The sequence below is a fragment of the Bombina bombina genome, chromosome 1 (assembly GCF_027579735.1).
Source record: "Bombina bombina isolate aBomBom1 chromosome 1, aBomBom1.pri, whole genome shotgun sequence".
Taxonomy (NCBI): Eukaryota; Metazoa; Chordata; class Amphibia; order Anura; family Bombinatoridae; genus Bombina; species Bombina bombina.
In genome coordinates this window covers 238,173,949-238,198,301 of record NC_069499.1, presented here as the reverse complement: position 1 = coordinate 238,198,301, position 24,353 = coordinate 238,173,949, and the positions used below count along the sequence as shown (strand labels likewise).

The 24,353-nt window shown below is 39.8% G+C and overlaps 1 protein-coding gene across 1 annotated transcript in view; it reads left to right on the top strand.

Moving 5' to 3' along the window:
* The window catches only part of KNL1 (kinetochore scaffold 1), an 817,310-nt gene that overhangs the window by 116,069 nt on the left and 676,888 nt on the right, over positions 1–24,353 (top strand). The window contains 2 exon segments of the mRNA XM_053711756.1: positions 12,184–12,227; positions 12,315–12,345. Of these exon segments, the coding sequence (XP_053567731.1) occupies positions 12,184–12,227; positions 12,315–12,345 (75 nt within the window).

Here is a 24,353-nt window from a genome sequence, read left to right as displayed (position 1 = left end):
AGACATCTTCTTTGTTTGTCGTCTATTCTGGTAAGAGGAGAGGTCAGAAAGCTACTGCTACCTCTCTTTCCTTTTGGCTAAAAAGCATCATCCGTTTGGCCTATGAGACTGCCGGCCGGCAGCCTCCTGAACGAATTACAGCTCACTCTACTAGAGCTGTGGCTTCCACATGGGCCTTCAAGAATGAGGCTTCTGTTGAACAGATCTGTAAGGCAGCGACTTGTTCTTCTCTGCATACTTTTGCAAAATTTTACAAATTCGATACTTATGCTTCTTCGGAGGCTGTTTTTGGGAGAAAGGTTTTGCAAGCTGTGGTGCCTTCCGTTTAGGTTACCTGACTTGTTTCCCTCCCTTCATCCGTGTCCTAAAGCTTTGGTATTGGTTCCCACAAGTAAGGATGAAGCCGTGGACCGGACACACCAATGTAGGAGAAAACAGAATTTATGTTTACCTGATAAATTTCTTTCTCCTACGGTGTGTCCGGTCCACGGCCCGCCCTGGCTTTTAGTCAGGTTTAAATTTTTTATTTTTCTGTACACTACAGTCACCACGGCACCTTATGGTTTCTCCTTTTTCTCCTAACCGACGGTCGAATGACTGGGGGGCGGAGCCAGAGGGGGGGCTATATGGACAGCTTTTGCTGTGTGCTCTCTTTGCCATTTCCTGTAGGGAATGAGAATATCCCACAAGTAAGGATGAAGCCGTGGACCGGACACACCGTAGGAGAAAGAAATTTATCAGGTAAACATAAATTCTGTTTTTATGTTGGGCGTCCTTTATTTTCTTCTGGCACCTTTTCACCCTGATATTTCTTCAGAATGACTGGGGGATGAGGGGAGTGGGAGGAGTATGTAAGCCTTTGGCTGGTTTGTCTTTGCCTCCTCCTGGTGGCCAGGTTCTGATTTCCCAAAAGTAATGAATGCAGCTGTGGACTCTTTCCATCAGAAGAAAGGGAATTTATCATGTAAGCATAATTTATGTTTTATAAGCAAATATTTTGCAAGGCTTACAATTAGGAATATTCCACTATTCAATTAGTTCCTAATCTTCCATATATACCCTCTGAAGTGCATTAGAACAACAATTTATTTAATTTAGCACTAAAATATGGGAAAAGGATAAACACTAATGTATAAATGAGCAATCCATATTTAGTTATCAATAAAATAGCTGATATCCTACTCCCTATTCATAACTAGGGGGAAATAGGTTTGCATTTTTAATTTCCAATAAAGTTCTTTCTTTATCCAAAATGTTATTTCTGTCACCTCCTCTATGTGGTATTGTTGCCACGTCAATGATTTGAATGATTATATCTGCCACATTTGTGAAATGTGAATTATTAAAGTCATTGGCTACTGCCAAATCCTTATAGTTTTTAACATCTCTGACATGCTCACCAAATCTAGTTCTTGTTTCACGAGTCATCTATGAGTAAGCGCCACTATGGGGCACAAAACTTGTCATGTTTTGTACCTTGGATGCCTAGCCATGCCTTAAATTTTAAAGGATACAATAAAAGTTTTTGTTTTTAAGCTTAAAATTGTATGCTCTATCTTTTCATGAATGAAAAGTTTTGGGTTATACGTCCATTTAAAACTGCAAGTTGGATTACATGTTTATGAAACGTGTGTCCTTGTGTCTGAGGAGATTTTTTGGTTTTGGTAAGCTTTCTAACAAAACGTACTTGCTTTCAGAATAATTTTTAGATATCTAGATAAAGAGAGAGATAGATAGATAGATAGATAGATATATCAAAAGTCCAAGTTACAGTGTTGCCCTCCAATGGTCATCCGCCTGGGTGTATAAATAAATGTAGTAAATATTCCGCAAAACAAATGCACTCACAGGACTTTTAGTTAAAGAAAATTCACAAATTTAATGAACGTTTTCGGAGAGAACTTCCCCTTCAACTAACTATTATTTTCATAATCGATTAATCAGACGATTATTTCTCCAACATAGGTGTGTCCGGTCCACGGCGTCATCCTTACTTGTGGGATATTCTCTTCCCCAACAGGAAATGGCAAAGAGCCCAGCAAAGCTGGTCACATGATCCCTCCTAGGCTCCGCCTACCCCAGTCATTCTCTTTGCCGTTGTACAGGCAACATCTCCACGGAGATGGCTTAGAGTTTTTTAGTGTTTAACTGTAGTTTTTCATTATTCAATCAAGAGTTTGTTATTTTCAAATAGTGCTGGTACGTACTATTTACTCAGAAACAGAAAAGAGATGAAGAATTCTGTTTGTATGAGGAAAATGATTTTAGCAACCGTAACTAAAATCCATGGCTGTTCCACACAGGACTGTTGAGAGCAATTAACTTCAGTTGGGGGAACAGTTTGCAGTCCTTTGCTGCTTGAGGTATGACACATTCTAACAAGACGATGTAATGCTGGAAGCTGTCATTTTCCCTATGGGATCCGGTAAGCCATGTTTATTACGATTGTAAATAAGGGCTTCACAAGGGCTTATTTAGACTGTAGACTTTTTTTGGGCTAAATCGATTGATATTAACACTTATTTAGCCTTGAGGAATCATTTATTCTGGGTATTTTGATATAATAATATCGGCAGGCACTGTTTTAGACACCTTATTCTTTAGGGGCTTTCCCAAAGCATAGGCAGAGTCTCATTTTCGCGCCGGTGTTGCGCACTTGTTTTTGAGAGGCATGGCATGCAGTCGCATGTGAGAGGAGCTCTGATACTTATAAAAGACTTCTGAAGGCGTCATTTGGTATCGTATTCCCCTTTGGGTTTGGTTGGGTCTCAGCAAAGCAGATACCAGGGACTGTAAAGGGGTTAAAGCTTAAAACGGCTCCGGTTCCGTTATTTTAAGGGTTAAAGCTTCCATAATTGGTGTGCAATATTTTCAAGGCTTTAAGACACTGTGGTGAAAGTTTGGTGGATTTTGAACAATTCCTTCATGTTTTTTCGCAATTGCAGTAATAAAGTGTGTTCAGTTTAAAATTTAAAGTGACAGTAACGGTTTTATTTCAAAACGTTTTTTGTACTTTCTTATCAAGTTTATGCCTGTTTAACATGTCTGAACTACCAGATAGACTGTGTTCTGAATGTGGGGAAGCCAGAATTCCTATTCATTTAAATAAATGTGATTTATGTGATAATGACAATGATGCCCAAGATGATTCCTCAAGTGAGGGGAGTAAGCATGGTACTGCATCATTCCCTCCTTCGTCTACACGAGTCTTGCCCACTCAGGAGGCCCCTAGTACATCTAGCGCGCCAATACTCCTTACTATGCAACAATTAACGGCTGTAATGGATAATTCTGTCAAAAACATTTTAGCCAAAATGAACCCTTGTCAGCGTAAGCGTGGAAGCTCTGTTTTAGTTACTGAAGAGCATGACGACGCTGATATTAATATCTCTGGGCCCCTAACCCAATCTGAGGGGGCCAGGGAGGTTTTGTCTGAGGGAGAAATTACTGATTTAGGGAACATTTCTCAGCAGGCTGAATCTGATGTGATTACATTTAAATTTAAATTGGAACATCTCCGCATTTTGCTTAAGGAGGTATTATCCACTCTGGATGATTGTGAAAATTTGGTCATCCCAGAGAAACTATGTAAAATGGACAAGTTCCTAGAGGTGCCGGGGCTCCCAGAAGCTTTTCCTATACCCAAGCGGGTGGCGGACATTGTTAATAAAGAATGGGAAAGGCCCGGTATTCCTTTCGTCCCTCCCCCCATATTTAAAAAATTGTTTCCTATGGTCGACCCCAGAAAGGACTTATGGCAGTCAGTCCCCAAGGTCGAGGGAGCGGTTTCTACTTTAAACAAACGCACCACTATTCCCATAGAGGATAGTTGTGCTTTCAAAGATCCTATGGATAAAAAATTAGAAGGTTTGCTTAAAAAGATGTTTGTTCAGCAGGGTTACCTTCTACAACCCATTTCATGCATTGTCCCTGTCACTACAGCCGCATATTTCTGGTTTGATGAACTGATTAAGGTGCTCGATAGTGACTCTCCTCCTTATGAGGAGATTATGGACAGAATCAATGCTCTCAAATTGGCTAATTCTTTCACTCTAGACGCCTCTTTGCAATTGGCTAAGTTAGCGGCTAAGAATTCTGGGTTTGCTATTGTGGCGCGCAGAGCGCTTTGGTTGAAATCTTGGTCGGCTGATGCGTCTTCCAAGAACAAGCTACTAAACATTCCTTTCAAGGGGAAAACGCTGTTTGGTCCTGACTTGAAAGAGATTATTTCTGATATCACTGGGGGTAAGGGCCACGCCCTTCCTCAGGATCGGCCTTTCAAGGCAAAAAATAGACCTAATTTTCGTCCCTTTCGTAAAAACGGACCAGCCCAAGGTGCTACGTCCTCTAAGCAAGAGGGTAATACTTCTCAGGCCAAGCCAGCTTGGAGACCAATGCAAGGCTGGAACAAGGGAAAGCAGGCCAAGAAACCTGCCACTGCTACCAAGACAGCATGAAATGTTGGCCCCCGATCCGGGACCGGATCTGGTGGGGGGCAGACTCTCTCTCTTCGCTCAGGCTTGGGCAAGAGATGTTCTGGATCCTTGGGCGCTAGAAATAGTCTCCCAGGGTTATCTTCTGGAATTCAAGGGACTTCCCCCAAGGGGGAGGTTCCACAGGTCTCAGTTGTCTTCAGACCACATAAAAAGACAGGCGTTCTTACATTGTGTAGAAGACCTGTTAAAAATGGGAGTGATTCATCCTGTTCCATTAAGAGAACAAGGGATGGGGTTCTACTCCAATCTGTTCATAGTTCCCAAAAAAGAGGGAACGTTCAGACCAATCCTAGATCTCAAGATCTTAAACAAATTTCTCAAGGTCCCATCGTTCAAGATGGAAACCATTCGAACTATCCTTCCTTCCATCCAGGAAGGTCAATTCATGACCATGGTGGATTTAAAGGATGCGTATCTACATATTCCTATCCACAAGGAACATCATCGGTTCCTAAGGTTTGCATTCTTGGACAAACATTACCAGTTCGTGGCGCTTCCTTTCGGATTAGCCACTGCTCCAAGGATTTTCACAAAGGTACTAGGGTCCCTTCTAGCGGTGCTAAGACCAAGGGGCATTGCAGTAGTACCCTACCTGGACGACATTCTGATTCAAGCGTCGTCCCTCCCTCGAGCAAAGGCTCACACGGACATCGTCCTGGCCTTTCTCAGATCTCACGGCTGGAAAGTGAACGTGGAAAAGAGTTCTCTATCCCCGTCAACAAGGGTTCCCTTCTTGGGAACAATTATAGATTCCTCGGAAATGAGGATTTTTCTAACAGAGGCCAGAATAACAAAGCTTCTGGACTCTTGTCGGATTCTTCATTCCGTTCCTCTTCCTTCCGTAGCTCAGTGCATGGAAGTGATCGGGTTGATGGTAGCGGCAATGGACATAGTTCCTTTTGCGCGCATTCATCTAAGACCATTACAACTGTGCATGCTCAGTCAGTGGAATGGGGACTATACAGACTTGTCTCCAAAGATACAAGTAAATCAGAGGACCAGAGACTCACTCCGTTGGTGGCTGTCCCTGGACAACCTGTCACGAGGGATGACATTCCGCAGACCAGAGTGGGTCATTGTCACGACCGACGCCAGTCTGACGGGCTGGGGCGCGGTCTGGGGATCCCTGAAAGCTCAGGGTCTTTGGTCTCGGGAAGAATCTCTTCTACCGATAAATATTCTGGAACTGAGAGCGATATTCAATGCTCTCAAGGCTTGGCCTCAGCTAGCAAGGACCAAGTTCATACGATTTCAATCAGACAACATGACGACTGTTGCGTACATCAACCATCAGGGGGGAACAAGGAGTTCCCTAGCGATGGAGGAAGTGACCAAGATTATTCTATGGGCGGAGTCTCACTCCTGCCACCTGTCTGCTATCCACATCCCGGGAGTGGAAAATTGGGAAGCGGATTTTCTGAGTCGTCAGACATTGCATCCGGGGGAGTGGGAACTCCATCCGGAAATCTTTGCCCTAGTCACTCAGCTGTGGGGCATTCCAGACATGGATCTAATGGCCTCTCGTCAGAACTTCAAAGTTCCCTGTTACGGGTCCAGATCCAGGGATCCCAAGGCGGCTCTAGTGGATGCACTAGTAGCACCTTGGACCTTCAAACTAGCTTATGTGTTTCCGCCGTTTCCTCTCATTCCCAGGCTGGTAGCCAGGATCAATCAGGAGAGGGCGTCGGTGATCTTCATAGCTCCTGCGTGGCCACGCAGGACTTGGTATGCAGATCTGGTGAATATGTCATCGGCTCCACCTTGGAAGCTACCTTTGAGACGAGACCTTCTTGTTCAGGGTCCGTTCGAACATCCGAATCTGGTTTCACTCCAGCTGACTGCCTGGAGATTGAACGCTTGATTTTATCGAAGCGAGGTTTCTCAGATTCTGTTATCGATACTCTTGTTCAGGCCAGAAAGCCTGTAACTAGAAAGATTACCACAAAATTTGGAAAAAATATATCTGTTGGTGTGAATCTAAAGGATTCCCTTGGGACAAGGTTAAGATTCCTAGGATTCTATCCTTCCTTCAAGAAGGATTGGAAAAAGGATTATCGGCAAGTTCCCTGAAGGGACAGATTTCTGCCTTGTCGGTGTTACTTCACAAAAAGCTGGCAGCTGTGCCAGATGTTCAAGCCTTTGTTCAGGCTTTGGTTAGAATTAAGCCTGTTTACAAACCTTTGACTCCTCCTTGGAGTCTCAATTTAGTTCTTTCAGTTCTTCAGGGGGTTCCGTTTGAACCCTTACATTCCGTTGATATTAAGTTATTATCTTGGAAAGTTTTGTTTTTAGTTGCAATTTCTTCTGCTAGAAGAGTTTCAGAATTATCTGCTCTGCAGTGTTCCCCTCCTTATCTGGTGTTCCATGCAGATAAGGTGGTTTTACGTACTAAACCTGGTTTTCTTCCGAAAGTTGTTTCTAACAAAAACATTAACCAGGAGATTATCGTGCCTTCTCTGTGTCCGAAACCAGTTTCAAAGAAGGAACGTTTGTTGCACAATTTGGATGTTGTTCGCGCTCTAAAATTCTATTTAGATGCTACAAAGGATTTTAGACAAACATCTTCCTTGTTTGTTGTTTATTCAGGTAAAAGGAGAGGTCAAAAAGCAACTTCTACCTCTCTCTCTTTTTGGATTAAAAGCATCATCAGATTGGCTTACGAGACTGCCGGACGGCAGCCTCCCGAAAGAATCACAGCTCATTCCACTAGGGCTGTGGCTTCCTCATGGGCCTTCAAGAACGAGGCTTCTGTTGATCAGATATGTAGGGCAGCGACTTGGTCTTCACTGCACACTTTTACCAAATTTTACAAGTTTGATACTTTTGCTTCTTCTGAGGCTATTTTTGGGAGAAAGGTTTTGCAAGCCGTGGTGCCTTCCATTTAGGTGACCTGATTTGCTCCCTCCCTTCATCCGTGTCCTAAAGCTTTGGTATTGGTTCCCACAAGTAAGGATGACGCCGTGGACCGGACACACCTATGTTGGAGAAAAAAGAATTTATGTTTACCTGATAAATTTCTTTCTCCAACGGTGTGTCCGGTCCACGGCCCGCCCTGGTTTTTTTAATCAGGTCTGATAATTTATTTTCTTTAACTACAGTCACCACGGTACCATATGGTTTCTCCTATGCTAATATTCCTCCTTAACGTCGGTCGAATGACTGGGGTAGGCGGAGCCTAGGAGGGATCATGTGACCAGCTTTGCTGGGCTCTTTGCCATTTCCTGTTGGGGAAGAGAATATCCCACAAGTAAGGATGACGCCGTGGACCGGACACACCGTTGGAGAAAGAAATTTATCAGGTAAACATAAATTCTGTTTTTTCGACTAATCGGATATTTTTTTTTCTTATATTTAAAATAAAATCCACATACTGAGTGTTATAAATATAAACTTCTGACTGAACTTTACATTAACACAACTATTGGTCCAATTTTTTAGGCATCATAATTTTTTTTTCAGAATTATGCAACACAAAACCACAAACTGTTTGAAAAGAGGTAGAAGCAGAAAGACGTAGACTACCACTGTTTATAACATTCTGTAATTCACTCTTTCATAAACTTTGCATTGAAATGCAAAAATGTCAACATGTCCACATGCTCCTGGCTGGCTCTCTTTTTGCAGATTTTTTACCTGCAGCAGAGAGGATGCGCTCAGATGGTGTTGAGGTGCCTGATATGCAATAGTAGGGTTTTGCCAATTTCAAAACGTGTGTGTGGTAGACTGAGCGCTAGTATTTTACAGCCTTATGCTCACTGGCAAAAGTCCCCTAGTGGACTTGGGATGTGACTACAATTGTGTGATATAGTGAGCGCTGGGAAGCTTAAAAGGACTGTGAGGTATGGATATGTTAAAAATGGAATGTATTTATTACAGTTAATATACAATGAAAATACAATATAATACATACAAATTAAAAAGCTTCTAAAATTCTTCCTAAAATCTCTATGGATCCATGAGATATAAGTCTTAAGGATATAGTGTTACCTATATCTGTGGTGTTGGAACAAATATTACGTTATCTCCGACAACAGTCTAAGACCATAGTATTATGGTCTATAAAGTGCAGTTTAAGCACAGATATTTACAAACAGCAGATGTGATGTAAATGGACAAAATTGGCGTAGTACAATGTCAATAATACAGATGTCAACAATACAGATGCAGTATAAAAGTATAAGTGATAGAAATACAATATAAATAAAAGTGTAGGAGAAATCCAATTGTGTAAAAATGGAAATCAAATTTGTTGAAAAAATCAAGAAATTTATGTCTCTCAAATAGTTTCTTAAAAAATGTCTCTTTGGAAAATCAGTGTTCCAAAAAAAAAAAATATATATATATATCAGAGTGTTCCACAAAAATTGCAAAAGTGTTCCACAAAAATTGTAAAAAATTAATCCACAAATAAATATCAAAGTGTTCAAAAAATATGGTGGGTAAGTGCGTTCAAAGAAATCCTAGATGATTAACTTCCAAAATAAACTCCAATAGCTGTGGTAGACGTGAAGGAGATTATAAGAATGCAGAATATAAAAAATATATAAAAAATGTAGAATATAAAAATGCAGAAGAAAAAAAAAAGTACAATAATGTGGCGGGTAAAGTACAATAATGTGGCGGGTCCAAAGTCCTCCTCCTAATCTGTGGGTGAAATAAAGTGCAATAGTGTAATAACGTCTAGATGTTGTATAATAAAATCAGAAATTTGCTCACCAGTATGTCGACGCGTTTCGGCCCTCCTAGGCCTTTCTCAAGACAATACTGGTCTGTATGTCTCTGGGAGCTTTATACCCTAATACCATAGGTGATTGGTTCTATTTTGGCGCCAAAAGTCGGGGTCTGCCCTTTCCTGTTTAGCCCAGTGTTACATGGGAAATGTAGTTTTTTTTTTTTTTTTTTTTTTTTTGTTGTCTCATGTTTTAAAAGATATCTGTATTTGATTCACTTCATACGTGTTTATTATTTATATTGTATGTGTTATTGTTTGGGGGCATCTCTTATCTTACTAATGTAATGTATATCAGGCGGTGTATCTTATTTTTGATATCCCCACATCCGGGGTGTTTAACTTACTATCCCTTCCGGTTCTTTTATCTGTAGCTTAACATTCGGTTTCGCTACTTCCGGTTTCGCTCTCGCTAATTCCGGTTTCGCTTTTACCGGAAGTGTGTATTTATTCTTATCCGGTTGTACTATTGCCGGATGTTTATCTAATTTGGAACCTTAGTCTTGTCTGGACCCTTTCTATATGGCCTGCATGACTATATAATGGGTTAGGGGTCCATCGTTGTCCTGATTGTGTCTATATAAGCCAGTGTTTGATTCTTTAATGCATATATACAAAACAGCCTTAACGTATATGTGTAGATGCTGATTATTGTATGTGCTATGATCGGTGCGTATTTCACAAATACCTAGGGATTTAAAACTGTAAAATATCATAAAAAATCGTAAAATATGTAAAAAATATCTCTTCAAGGGCATTTAGAGTTGTTAAAAGTTCTCTGAAAATTCTCTAAAAATTCTCTAAAAGTTATATATGTACATATCACAAATATAGAAATTTGTGTGAATAAGTCACATGCTGAAAATGCGGGGTTTACTTAGAATTTGTTCCGTGGATGTAAAAGAGTATATGAAATGAGGATTGGGTTTTGCATATAATAAAGAGGCTTTTTAGGAAGCGTGTGGGGGTCAGGTCTCACATTAGTTTAAAGAGGTTGTTAAACCTATTGGAGTTGGCATAAATGAATGTTGATAAAGTCGCTTGTCTGCAGTAATTTGGACGTCTTTATTTAAATTATTTGTACATGGAGGAGAGAATGGTTTTTGCTGGTGTACTTCAGGGAGAGAACCTCTCCGGTGTATATTGTATTTTGTATTCTAGGTGCTTAGGAAGGGAGTTTAGTTAGTTATATATTTTCCTCAGAGAAGAATGGAGAAGGAAAGGACTCCTATTTCTCAATTTCTTCAATCTATTGATGAATATCTGGGGACCTAATATGGCGGATTCTGTCTTCTGTTCTATCAATCTAGAGCGTGCAATCCAGCTAGTGTGAAAACACATGCTTTTATTGGTATGCTTTTGCTTGATAAGGATATTTAATGGTAAATTCATTTTATGCATCATCTATAAGGAGTAGCATTTGCTGTCTAGTCTTTTCGTAAAGACAGCAAGTGTGACAGATCCTCTTTGTGATTTAGTCCCTTGGGGAAAAGGCAATCCAATGTAAAGATCCATTTGGATTCATTGAATAGCAGTTTCTTCTCGTAGTTTCCTCCTCGCCAGTTTTTCTCTATCTTTTGTATCCCGAAGAATTTAAAGTCTTTTATATTACCTTTATGGGTTATGGAGAAGTGTCTATACAGTGGCGTGTCTTTATCCAGTTTTTCAATGCATAATATATGCTCCCTTATTCTGTCTTTTAGTGTTCTTGAAGTTTGTCCTACATATTGTAGGCCGCATGGGCAGAATATTATGTAGATGACTCCCTTATCTTGACACCTAATGAGTTTCCTGATGAGATTGCCTTTTCCCCAAGGGACTAAATCACAAAGAGGATCTGTCACACTTGCTGTCTTTACGAAAAGACTAGACAGCAAATGCTACTCCTTATAGATGATGCATAAAATGAATTTACCATTAAATATCCTTATCAAGCAAAAGCATACCAATAAAAGCATGTGTTTTCACACTAGCTGGATTGCACGCTCTAGATTGATAGAACAGAAGACAGAATTTGCCAATTTCACCATGGTGGGATATTTATCTTTGTTAGCTCTTAACAAAGTAAGTCTGGACTTTATTCTAACATTAAAATATCTTGAATATCTATATGCAATGGTAAACAACCAGCTATAAGGTTCGGGGAAAAATATCTAGTCCACTCTTAAAATAACAGATATATACACTTTCAGGGGTTGAATTTGGTACATATTCCGATTAAAATATATATATTAACAAGTATAAAAAAAAAAGGCAAAAGAGCTAAAGAATGTATATCAGTGACAGGACACAGCCTTACACATTTATCTATAGAGTACATATAATCAGCAATAGCAAGCGATCCGCTAAAAAATGTGCAAACAGGTAATAGTGACATCAATTCATATAACAAATGCCATCAATCTAGGGCTAGGTTTAAATAACAAGCTTGGCACTGTATCATGCAAAGCATAGCCCCAATTCACCTTATTTTATATAAACAATCCAAATTATTAATCCTATTTTATTTCTGGGTTGCTTATAAGACACCAGTAGTTGTAAACTTAAACCCCCCCCCAAAAAAAAACAACTAATTGATTATGAGATTCGTTGACAACTATTTTCATAATCGATTATTATCGATTATGCCGATTAGTTGTTGCAGCTCTAATTATAGATATATTTATTTATTATTTTGTTTATTCCCCTTGCCATTATTCTTTACTGCTCAGTAAATCTTTTTGTTTGGGTTTGCCTAGGGAGAGCGAAGATAAATGTGTCGTTCACTTTTCTTACTGTTTAAGATGGTAAATTGCAGCAAGAGAACTCTTATACTCGCCTAAAAAGTTGATCTCAGCCTTTGGGTTTCTATCTGGCCGCACATAAATTGGGCAATTCTTTGTTGGTTTGTGTTATTTAGGCCACTTAGCCAAGATAGCATTATTGTCATTAATATTAATTTGTTTTTATGTCTTTAAGGGTTTTCACTGAACTTCAAGTCTCAGAAGCAGATGACCGTGATGGTAAGATTATTATGTAAAATGTTCAGATCAATTACTGTCATATTATAAAATTAGAGGAGTGTTTTATGCAAATACATTTCTTTACAGGTCGTTCTGCACGAAGGAGTTCAGCAAATGAGTAAGTTGGTTTTCTTTTATTGATTTTCTTATTTGGCCTGTTCCTCCTTACTCTGGTACGTACGTAATAAACACAAATGCTGCTTTTTAACTATGTTTTAGCCTTTCTAAAGATGGTTAAACACATAGTTAAAATTGCTCTCACAGGTGGAATTTATTGTGAGCTTTCTGTGAGCTATTAATAACCACGTCATGCTCAGACATTACATAATGTTATGCTTGTTCTCAGATGCTTTGGTGGGAACTTATGAAACTTGAGAAGAAACAAGACTATAGGCCTAATGATCAAAAATTTTCCGGCAGACATGAGAAACCACTTTGACATTTGCAGGGACTGCCCTTCGGGATTTATCTTAAAAAAGCAAACAGATAGGGGCTGCCTCTGAGAACTCTGAGATGTCGTCCATAGAAAGTAGTAGAGCTTGCTGCAAAGTTAGCAAGGAGTCGAGGGCTTTTTTTAAAAAAAAATGCAGCTAATACAAATCCCATTTCCCTGTTTATATTACCTTTACAATCATGTTTTTCTATGAGGTAAAATTTGTTTTGGGTTTGTCGTGCCACCTTTCAGTTTGTGAGAATAAAAAAAGCAAGATATGCTGGGGTATAATGTGCAGATAATATGCCCAACCTCAAAGAGAACTTTATACTATGCCCATTGAATGCCTCTGTTCAGAGCACTAGCACAGTTGGGGCAACTTTTTTTTATTTTTTTTATTATTTTTCGTTTTACAAATTATTTAAAAATTTTCAGATTCCTTACCAGTCAGATTTAAGAAGAAAAAACATAACATATATAAACTTTGACCTATCTAATCTAACAGAAAATGATCAATCTAATACATCCTCCTATTGTGATATTTTTCCTCCTTCCCCTATTTTCTTCCAAACTTCCCACCTGATATAAAAGTAAATAAGATGGGGGATCTCTTCTATCAATTCTAGCTACCATTAATAAGGAAATAAATTATTCATTGAATATCTTATTATAAATATGAATTTCACAAAAATGTTTGAAGTATAGTTTATTTTCTTTCATGTAATTAGCAAGAGTCCATGAGCTAGTGACGTATGGGATATACATTCCTACCAGGAGGGGCAAAGTTTCCCAAACCTTAAAATGCCTATAAATACACCCCTCACCACACCCACAATTCAGTTTTACAAACTTTGCCTCCGATGGAGGTGGTGAAGTAAGTTTGTGCTAGATTCTACGTTGATATGCGCTCCGCAGCAAGTTGGAGCCCGGTTTTCCTCTCAGCGTGCAGTGAATGTCAGAGGGATGTGAGGAGAGTATTGCCTATTTGAATGCAGTGATCTCCTTCTACGGGGTCTATTTCATAGGTTCTCTGTTATCGGTCGTAGAGATTCATCTCTTACCTCCCTTTTCAGATCGACGATATACTCTTATATATACCATTACCTCTGCTGATTCTCGTTTCAGTACTGGTTTGGCTTTCTACAACATGTAGATGAGTGTCCTGGGGTAAGTAAATCTTATTTTCTGTGACACTCTAAGCTATGGTTGGGCACTTTGTTTATAAAGTTCTAAATATATGTATTCAAACATTTATTTGCCTTGACTCAGAATGTTCAACTTTCCTTATTTTTCAGACAGTCAGTTTCATATTTGGGATAATGCATTTGAATTAATCATTTTTTCTTACCTTCAAAAATTTGACTCTTTTTTTCCTGTGGGCTGTTAGGCTCGCGGGGGCTGAAAATGCTTCATTTTATTGCGTCATTCTTGGCGCAGACTTTTTTGGCGCAAAAATTCTTTTCCGTTTCCGGCGTCATACGTGTCGCCGGAAGTTGCGTCATTTTTTGACGTTATTTTGCGCCAAAAATGTCGGCGTTCCGGATGTGGCGTCATTTTTGGCGCCAAAAGCATTTAGGCGCCAAATAATGTGGGCGTCTTATTTGGCGCTAAAAAATAAGGGCGTCGCTTTTGTCTCCACATTATTTAAGTCTTATTTTTTCAGTGCTTCTGGTTGCTAGAAGCTTGTTCTTTGGCATTTTTTCCCATTCCTGAAACTGTCATTTAAGGAATTTGATCAATTTTGCTTTATATGTTGTTTTTTCTCTTACATATTGCAAGATGTCTCACGTTGCATCTGAGTCAGAAGATACTACAGGAAAATCGCTGTCTACTGCTGGAGCTACCAAGCTAAGTGTATCTGCTATAATTTTTGGTATCTGTTTCTCCAGCTGTTGTTTGTATTGCATGTCATGACAAACTTATTAATGCAGATAAAATTTCCTTTAGTACTGTTACATTACCTGTTGCTGTTCCGTCAACATCTAATTTTCAGAGTGTTCCTGATAAACATAAGAGATTTTATTTTTTAAATCCATTAAGAAGGCTATGTCTGTTATTTCTCCTTCTAGTTTACATAAAAGTCTTTTAAAACTTCTCTTTTTTCAGATGAATTTTTAAATGAACATCATCATTCTGATACTGATAATGGTTCTTCTGGTTCAGAGGTTTCTGTCTCAGAGGTTGATGCTGATAAATCTTTGTATTTGTTCAAGATGGAATTTATTCGTTCTTTATTTAAAGAAGTATTAATTGCATTAGAAATAGAGGATTATGGTCCTCTTGATTCTAAATCTAAACGTTTAAATAAGGTTTTTAAATCTCCTGTAGTTATTCCAGAAGTGTTTAATCTCCCTGATGCTATTTCTGAAGTAATTTCCAGGGAATGGAATAATTTGGGTAATTCTTTTACTCCTTCTAAACGTTTAAGCAATTATATCCTGTGCCATCTGACAGATTAGAGTTTTTTTGGGACAAAATCCCTAAGGTTATGGGGCTGTCTCTACTCCTGCTAAATGTGCTACTATTCCTACGGCAGATAGTAATTCATTTAAGGATCCTTTAGATAGGAAAATTGAATCCTTTCTAAGAAAAGCTTACTTATGTTCAGGTAATCTTCTTAGACTTGCTATATTTTTAGCGGATGTTGCTGCAGCTTCAACTTTTTGGTTAGAAGCTTTAGCGCAACAAGTAACAGATCATAATTTTATAGCATTATTATTATTCTATAACATGCTAATAATTTTATTGGTGATACCATCTTTTGATATCATTAGAGTTGATGTCAGGTATATGTCTCTAGCTATTTTAGCTAGAAAAGCTTTATGGATTAAACTTAGAATACTGATATGTCTTCTAAGTCAACTTTGCTTTCCCTTTCTTTCCAGGGTAATAAATTATTATTTCAACTGTTTCTGGAAGGAAGGGAACTTTTTTTCCAAAGGATAAAAAATCTAAGGTAAATTTAGGTCTAATAATCATTTCGTTCCTTTCCTCACAATAAGGAACAAAAGCCTGATCCTTCATTCTCAGGAGCGGTATCAGTTTGGAAACTATTTCCAGTTTGGAATATATCCAAGCCTTTTAGAAAACCTATAGCCAGCTCCTAAGTACCCATGAAGGTGCGGACCTTATTCCAGCTCAGCTGGTATGGGGCAGATTACGTTTTCTTCAAAGAAATTTTGATCAATTCCGTTCTCAATTTCTGGTTTCAGAACATTGTTTCAGAAAGGTACAGAATTGGCTTCAGTTAAGGCCTCCTGCTAAGAGATTTTTTTCTTTCCCGTGTCCCAGTTAACACAGCAAAGGCTCAGCATTTCTGAAATGTGTTTCAGATCTAGAGTTGGCTGGAGTAATTATGCCAGTTCCAGTTCTGGAACAGGGGCTGGGGTTTTATTTTATCTCTTCATTGTACCAAAGAAGGTCAATTCCTTCAGACCAGTTCCGGATCTATCAATATTGAATCGTTATGTAAGGATACCAACATTCAAGATGGTTACTGTAGGACTGTCCTGCCTTTTGTTTAGCAAGGGCATTATATGTCTACAATAGATTTACAGGATGTGTATCTACATATTCCGATTCATCCAGATCACTTTTAGTGTCTGAGATTCTCTTTTTAGACAAGCATTACCAGTTTTGTGGCTCTACCGTTTGGCCTAGCCTCAGTTCCAAGAATTTTTTTCAAAGGTTCTCGGTGCCCTTCTTTCTGTAATCAGAGAACAGGGTTTTTTGGTATTTCCTTATTGGACAATATCTGGGTACTTGCTCAGTCTTCTCATTTTCGAAGAATCTCATACGAATCGACTTGTGTTGTTTCTTCAAGTTCATGGTTGGAGGATCAATTTACCAATCATTTCATTGATTCCTCAGACAAGTGTAACCTTTTTAGGTTTCTAGAATAGATTCAGTGTCTATGACTCTGTCCTTGTCAGACAAGAGAAGTTTAACATTGATATCAGCTTGTCAAAACCTTCAGTCACAATCATTCCCTTTGGTAGCCTTATGCATGGAAATTTTAGGTCTTAGGACTGCCGCATCAGATGCGATCTCCTTTGCTCGTTTTCACATGCGACCTCTTCAGCTCTGTATGCTGAACCAATGGTGCAGGGATTACTCAAAGATATCTCAATTAATATCTTTAAACCGATTATACGACACTCTCTGACATGGTGGACAGATCACCATCGTTTAGTTCAGGGGGCTTCTTTGTTCTTCCGACCTGGACTATAATCTCAACAGATGCAAGTCTTACAGGTTGGGGAGCTGTGTGGGGGTATCTGACGGCACAAGGGGTTTGGGAATCTCAGGAGGTGAGATTTCCGATCAATATTTTGGAACTCCGTGCAATTTCAGAGCTCTTCAGTCTTGGCCTCTTCTGAAGAGAGAGTTGTTCATTTGTTTTCAGATAGACAATGTCACAACTGTGGCATACATCAATCATCAAGGAGGGACTCACAGTCCTCTGGCTATGAAAGAAGTATCTCGAATTTTGGTTTGGGCGGAATCCAGCTCCTGTCTAATCTCTGCGGTTCATATCCCAGGTATGGACAATTGGAAAGCGGATTATCTCAGTCGCCAAACGTTGCACCTGGGCGAATGGTCTTCACCCAGAGGTATTTCCTCAGATTGTTCAAATGTGGGAACTCTCAGAAATAGATCCGATGGCTTCTCATCTAAACAAGAAGCTTCCCTGGTATCTGTCCGGATCCAGGGATCCTCAGGCGGAGGCAGTGGATGCATTATCTCTTCCTTACAAGTGTCATCCTGCCTATATCTTTCCGCCTCTAGTTCTTCTTCCAAGGGTATTCTCCAATATTCTAAAGGAATGCTCGTTTGTCCTGCTGGTAGCTCCAGCATGGCCTCACAGGTTTTGGTATGCGGATCTTGTCCGGATGGCCTCTTGCCAGCTGTGGACTCTTCCGTTAAGACCAGTCTTTCTGTCTCAAGGTTCTTTTTTCCATCAGGATCTCAAAACCTTAATTTTAAGGTGTGGAGTTTGAACGCTTGATTCTTGGTCAAAGAGGTTTCTCTGACTCTGTGATTGATACTATGTGACAGGCTCGTAAATCTGTATCTAGAGAGATATATTATAGAGTCTGGAAGACTTATATTTCTTCAGGATGGTTTAGATAAAGGTTTGTCCGCAAGTTTCTTGAAAGACAAATCTCTGCTCTTTCTGTTCTTTTTCACAGAGGGATTGCTAATCTTCCTGATATTCATTGTTTTGTACAAGCTTTGGTTCGTATAAAACCTGTCATTAAGTCAATTTCTCCTCTTTGGAGTTTGAATTTGGTTCTGGGGGCTCTTCAAGCTTCTCCTTTTGAACCCATGCATTCTTTGGTCGTTATATTACTTTCTTGGAAAGTTTTGTTTCTTTTGGCCATCTCTTCTGCCAGAAGAGTCTCTGAATTATCTACTCTTTTTTGTGAGTCTCCTTTTCTGATTTTTCATCAGGATAAGGCGGTGCTGCGAACTTCTTTTGATTTTTTTCCCTAAGGTTGTGAATTCTAACAACATTAGTAGAGAAATTGTGGTTCCTTCATTATGTCCTAATCCTATGAATTCTAAGGAGAAATCATTGCATTCTTTGGATGCTGTTAGAGCTTTGTAATATTATGTTGAAGCTACTAAGTCTTTCCGAAAGACTTCTAGTCTATTTGTCATCTTTTCCGGTTCTAGAAAAGACCAGAAAGCTTCTGCCATTTCTTTGGCATCTTGGTTGAAATCTTTATTTCATCATGCCTATGTTGAGTCGGGTAACACTCCGCCTCAAAGGATTACAGCTCATTCTACTAGGTCAGTTTCTACTTCCTGGGCGTTTAAGAATGAAGCTTCGGTTGATCAGATTTGCAAAACAGCAACTTGGTCCTCTTTGCATACTTTTACTAAATTCTACCATATTGATGTGTTTTCTTCTTCTGAAGCAGTTTTTGGTAGAAACGTACTTCAGGCAGTGGTTTCAGTTTGAATCTTCTGCTTATGTTTTTTCATTAAAATTTTATTCTGGGTGTGGATTATTTTCAGCAGGAATTGGCTGTCTTTATTTTATCCCTCCCTCTCTAGTGACTCTTGTGTGGAAAGATCCACATCTTGGGTAATCATTATCCCATACGTCACTAGCTCATGGACTCTTGCTAATTACATGAAAGAAAACATAATTTATGTAAGAACTTACCTGATAAATTCATTTCTTTCATATTAGCAAGAGTCCATGAGGCCCGCCCTTTTTTGTGGTGGTTTTGATTTTTTTGTATAAAGCACAATTATTCCAATTCCTTATTTTATATGCTTTCGCACTTTTTTCTTATCACCCCACTTCTTGGCTATTCGTTAAACTGAATTGTGGGTGTGGTGAGGGGTGTATTTATAGGCATTTTAAGGTTTGGGAAACTTTGCCCCTCCTGGTAGGAATGTATATCCCATACGTCACTAGCTCATGGACTCTTGCTAATATGAAAGAAATTAATTTATCAGGTAAGTTCTTACATAAATTATGTTTTTATGATATTTACTGTGCACCTTAAATTATTTTCCTGCAATTTTTAAATTTTGACTTAATTTTATTCATAAAATAAATTTTTACAGAAATTTTTAAAAGATTTTTTAATGCAATTAAACAATACATTTTTGTACTGCATATTTTTATTTAAATATCTGTTTTTTTGTGATCTCTATTGTAATTAATGCATCACCTTCACATACTTAAAACCATGTCCAAGACATACTTGTTCCCAAGGTAAAAATGCCTTTAGGGAAGACAGGCTTCATAGTTCTTGTTAAAATCTCACAAGCCCAGATTGCTTTAGACAATTGGGTCCTTAAATATCAATACATTTCTTTTTAATGACACGATGAGTCCACAGATCATCTTAATTACTAATGGAATATTCACCTCCTGGTCAGCAGGCGGCGGCAAAGAGCACCACAGCAAAGCTGTTAAATATCACCTCCCTTCACTCCCAACCCAGTCATTCTCTTTGCCTACGTTAGTGATAGGAAGCGTTAAAGTGAGCTGTTAGAAAAGATTCTTCAATCAAGAGTTTATTATTTTTAAAGTAGTGCAAGATTGTGCTGCTTTGTTCTAGGGTGTAGCCATAGTCCATATCAATTTCTTCAGTAGAGCAGTGGTGGCTTTAGAGCAATGGGAACTGGCGGGACATAATTCTCTCCCATACATTTATGCTGCCCTAATCCTGATAACCTAAGCAAGATTACTCAGGCTTTATCCTTTTTCCACAGGGCATGTGAGGGAGAGGACCTCGCAAACCTGCTGAGCTGCCCTGCTGTCGGGCAGATTTTAAAGGTAAGTGCTAACTTTTTATTCTGGGTCTGGGAGATCTCAGAGGAAGTGGAGCACTTTATTGGGACATAACTCAACTCCTATCTATATAGAGGGAGGGGATCCTGTGACAGCACGTTGTTAGCAGGCACTGGGGCTGAGGAGGCTAGAAGGTGGCCTTTACTCTGGGGGCCTCAATCACTTGGGCTGAGCAAAAATAAAAGGGACTCAGGAGGAGGTGTTTGTTTTGGTCACACATATGGGCTATAGTGCTATCTAGCACAATTTGTCCCCAAGTTCGCAACAGGGTTTGCAAAAAGGGTTCAGTTAGCTCCCGGTGGCCTATCTCTAATACATAATAATGGCGACCGGGAGGTTGTTGGTTGTTACGCCCATGATGGGTGGAGCTAGTTTTGGCACCGTTTTGGGCTGCACAATCTAACTCTAGGCACAATAATAATGGTGATCGGGAGATGGAGTGTTATCACGCCCACGAGGGACGGAGCTATGTTTGAGGCTGTTTTAGGCTGCGCACTCTACATCTATTCCGATCTCGGAAGGTAGAGCAACTATTTAGTTCTAGCACAGTCTTTAGTGTTTTTTTTTATATATGTGGGTCTGGCCAGCGCTATAAAAAAAGCTGCGTTCCCGATCTGTTTATGAGTAAAGAAGTAACGTTTATTTTAAGTACATTTTTGAGAAAATAAACAAAGTTTGCAATGTATTATTCTTATGGCCAGATGGCACCTCAGCAAGATTAAACTGAGGTGTAGATAGGTTCTGCAATATTTGCATGCTAATCTAACTTACTTCTGCACAGAAAAATAAAAGTTACAGTTTAAAATTTAAAGAGACAGTAACGTTTTTAATGTGTTCATTTTTATTTAAAAATGTATGTTTATTTGTGTAATTCATCCTTTGTGACTCAGGATGAACCAGGAGGCCCTGCTAGGGGTCTCTTGTTTTAGACTTGGATGCCTATGTGGTGCCACCAATCCTCTTCTATTTCTCATGAATTGATAGAGATAAACTTGTTCTGAACCTACTCCTTATGAGGCACATGCTGCTTAGGAGTCTATTGACAATGATCAAGATATGCCACAAATTTCTCCTAAGGTGTCCCAAAAAAATTATAGCCCACATGCAGTGCCCTGCGTTTCCTCTCACACTCCACCTGGAGTTACCTTGTATTTAATACATGGTCTGTTTTTCCCACGCTGTAGGGAAAAAGTGCAAGAGGACATATTCTCTCAGAATCGTGTTTTTGATTCAGTTGCAGCTATTCTGAATGTTTCTTCCCTGTAAGGAAGATACTTCGGTAGTATCGCATAAGGAATTCTCAGTCTCTGATGAGGTAATACCTTTATCTGATCCTGAGTTTATTTTCTATCTGTTTTAGCTTGAATATCTCTATTTGCTAACTTGAGGAGGTTTTAGCTACTCTGGGTGACCCTGACACCAGTGGGTTATACTAATATTGTGATGTGCCCTTCATGGTGGAAGTATTTCCTGTACCAGATAGGGCTATAGAGTTACCCATTTTTCTCTCTAACTTAGAAGGAAGACGATACTCGGGGGGAATGAGAATTTCCACGCTAGCCTAGGGAGATGCTATTCGCATGGAGGATAGTAGTTTCTTAAGGACTCTATGCAGGGGAAGGACTCTATGGTTAGAGGGTGTACATTGTCAGCCTGTGGTTGGTATGCCTACTGTTTCCAGTGCGGCGATGTACTGGTTTGATGAGTTGTCTGTTTCTATTGGACATACACCCCTCTCGCAGGGATAGGAGAAGGGCTTTTAAGTTAGTAGACTCCTTTAAATACAGAATAGCGAAAAGGAAGTATGAGATAATTTCGGTCCTTTTGAGATTTCTAGGAAAATCCATCCACTCCTCCCAAGTAGAAGCAGTTTAAGCCTTTCTGGAGACCCTATTTGGCTTAAAATAGGGGAAAATGGTCCAAGAGGCCTGCTGTTGAATCAAAGACAGCATGAGGGGCGTGCACCCGATCCGTAAGGGGGCAGGTTCTCCTTTTTCAATCTGGTTTGGTTTTTGTGATCATTATCCCTGGGGGTGTACATTGTGTCCCAGGGATACAAATTTGAGTTCAAGTATTTCCTTCTAGGGACAGGTTCCTGCTTCAAGATTATTGGAAGACCAGACAAAAGGGGAGGCGTTCTTACTCTGTGTAAGATCTTTCCTACCTGGGAGTGATTCCCTTTCCATTAAGGATCTCAACAAATTTCTGAAAGTAGCGTCTGTCAAAATAGAAACTATTCGTTCCATTCTTCCTTTGATCAAAGAGGGTCAATTTATGACAACAGTGGATTTCAAGGACGCGTTCCTGAATGTTCCCTTTCATAAGAATCATCACAAGTTCCTAAGATTTGCCTTTCTGGACAAACACTTCCAGTTTGTGGCTCTTACATTTGGTCTTGCCACTGCTCCCAGAATTTTCACTAAGGTTCTGGGATCGCTGTTGGCGGTGCTTCAGTCAGGGGGCGTTGTAGTGGCGCCTTATCTGGACGACATCCTAGTCCAGGCGCCATCCTTACAACAAGCAAGATTACACACATAGTAAATTTGGAAAATAGTTCCCTAGTCCCAAATACAAGGGTTACTTTATTGGGAACCATAATAGATTCCCTATCAATAAAAGAAAATTTCTAACAGAAGTCAGAAAATCAAAGATTATCGATACTTGTCTGGTCCTTCAGTCCACTCCTCGGCCATCAGTGGCTCATTGCAATATAGGTAATCGGGCTGATTTTGGCGTCATTGGACATCATCCCGTTTGTTCGGCTCCATCTCAGACCTACAATTAAGCATGCTCAGATAATGGAGCGGAGATTAGGCGGATTTGTCTCCTCGAATACTACTGGAGCAGGAGACAAGGGATTCTCTTCAATGGTGGTTGTCTCTGGATCATCTCTCCCAGGGAACTTGCTTCTGCAGTCCATTCTGGGTGATTGAGACGACAGACGCCAGCCTTCCAGGGTGAGGAGTAGTCTGGGGTTCCCTAAGGGCTCAATAGTTTGGACTCAGTCAGAATCTGTTCTTCCTATAAAAATTCTGGAGCTGAGAGCGATCTTCAATGCTCTTCTGGCCTGGCCCTAGTTAGCACCGGTCCAGTTTATCAGGTTCCATTCGGACGACATAACTTCAGTGGCTTACACCAATCACCAGGGAGGAACGAGGAGTTCCTTAGCGATGACAGAGGTAACCAAAATAATTCAGTGGGCGGAGGCCCATTCTTACTGCCTGTCGGCGATCCACATCCCAGGGGTGGATATCTGGGAGGTGGACTTCCTGAGCAGACAGACTTTTAATCCGGGGAAGTGGGGCCTCCATCTGGAAGTTTTTTCCAGTCTGATTCTCAAGTGGGATCAGCCAGAATTAGATCTCATGGCATCTAGACAGAATGCCAAGCTCCCGAGATACGGATCGAGGTCCAGGGACCCCCAGGCGGAAACGATAAATGCCTTGGCGGTTCCTTGGGTCTTCAGTCTAGCATACCTATTTCTCTTGTTAAGTGTATCCAGTCCACGGATCATCCATTACTTGTGGGATATTCTCCTTCCCAACAGGAAGTTGCAAGAGGATCACCCACAGCAGAGCTGCTATATAGCTCCTCCCCTCACTGCCATATCCAGTCATTCTCTTGCAACTCTCAACTAAGATGGAGGTCGTAAGAGGACTGTGGTGTTTTATACTTAGTTTATTTCTTCAATCAAAAGTTTATTTTTAAATGGTACCGGAGTGTACTGTTTATCTCAGGCAGTATTTAGAAGAAGAATCTGCCTGCGTTTTCTATGATCTTAGCAGAAGTAACTAAGATCCTTTGCTGTTCTCACATATTCTGAGGAGTGAGGTAACTTCAGAGGGGGAATAGCGTGCAGTTTTCCTGTAATAAGGTATGTGCAGTTAAAATATTTTTCTAGGGATGGAATTTGCTAGAAAATGCTGCTGATACCGAAGTAATGTAAGTAAAGCCTTAAATGCAGTGATAGCGACTGGTATCAGGCTTATTAATAGAGATACATACTCTTATAAAAGTGTATTTTAAAACGTTTGTTGGCATGTTTAATCGTTTTTTACATATGTTTGGTGATAAAACTTATTGGGGCCTAGTTTTTTCCACATGGCTGGCTTGAATTTTGCCTATAAACAGTTCCCTGAGGCTTTCCACTGTTGTAATATGAGTGGGAGGGGCCTATTTTAGCGTTTTTTTGCACAGCAAAAATTAGACACAGACATCCAGCTTCTTCCTGCATGATCCAGGACTTCTCTGAAGGGCTCAAAAGGCTTCAAAAGTCGTATTGAGGGAGGTAAAAAGCCACAGTAGAGCTGTGGCAGTTGTGACTGTTTAAAAAACATTTTTGTCATTTGTTATTCCGTTTTTGGTATTAAGGGTT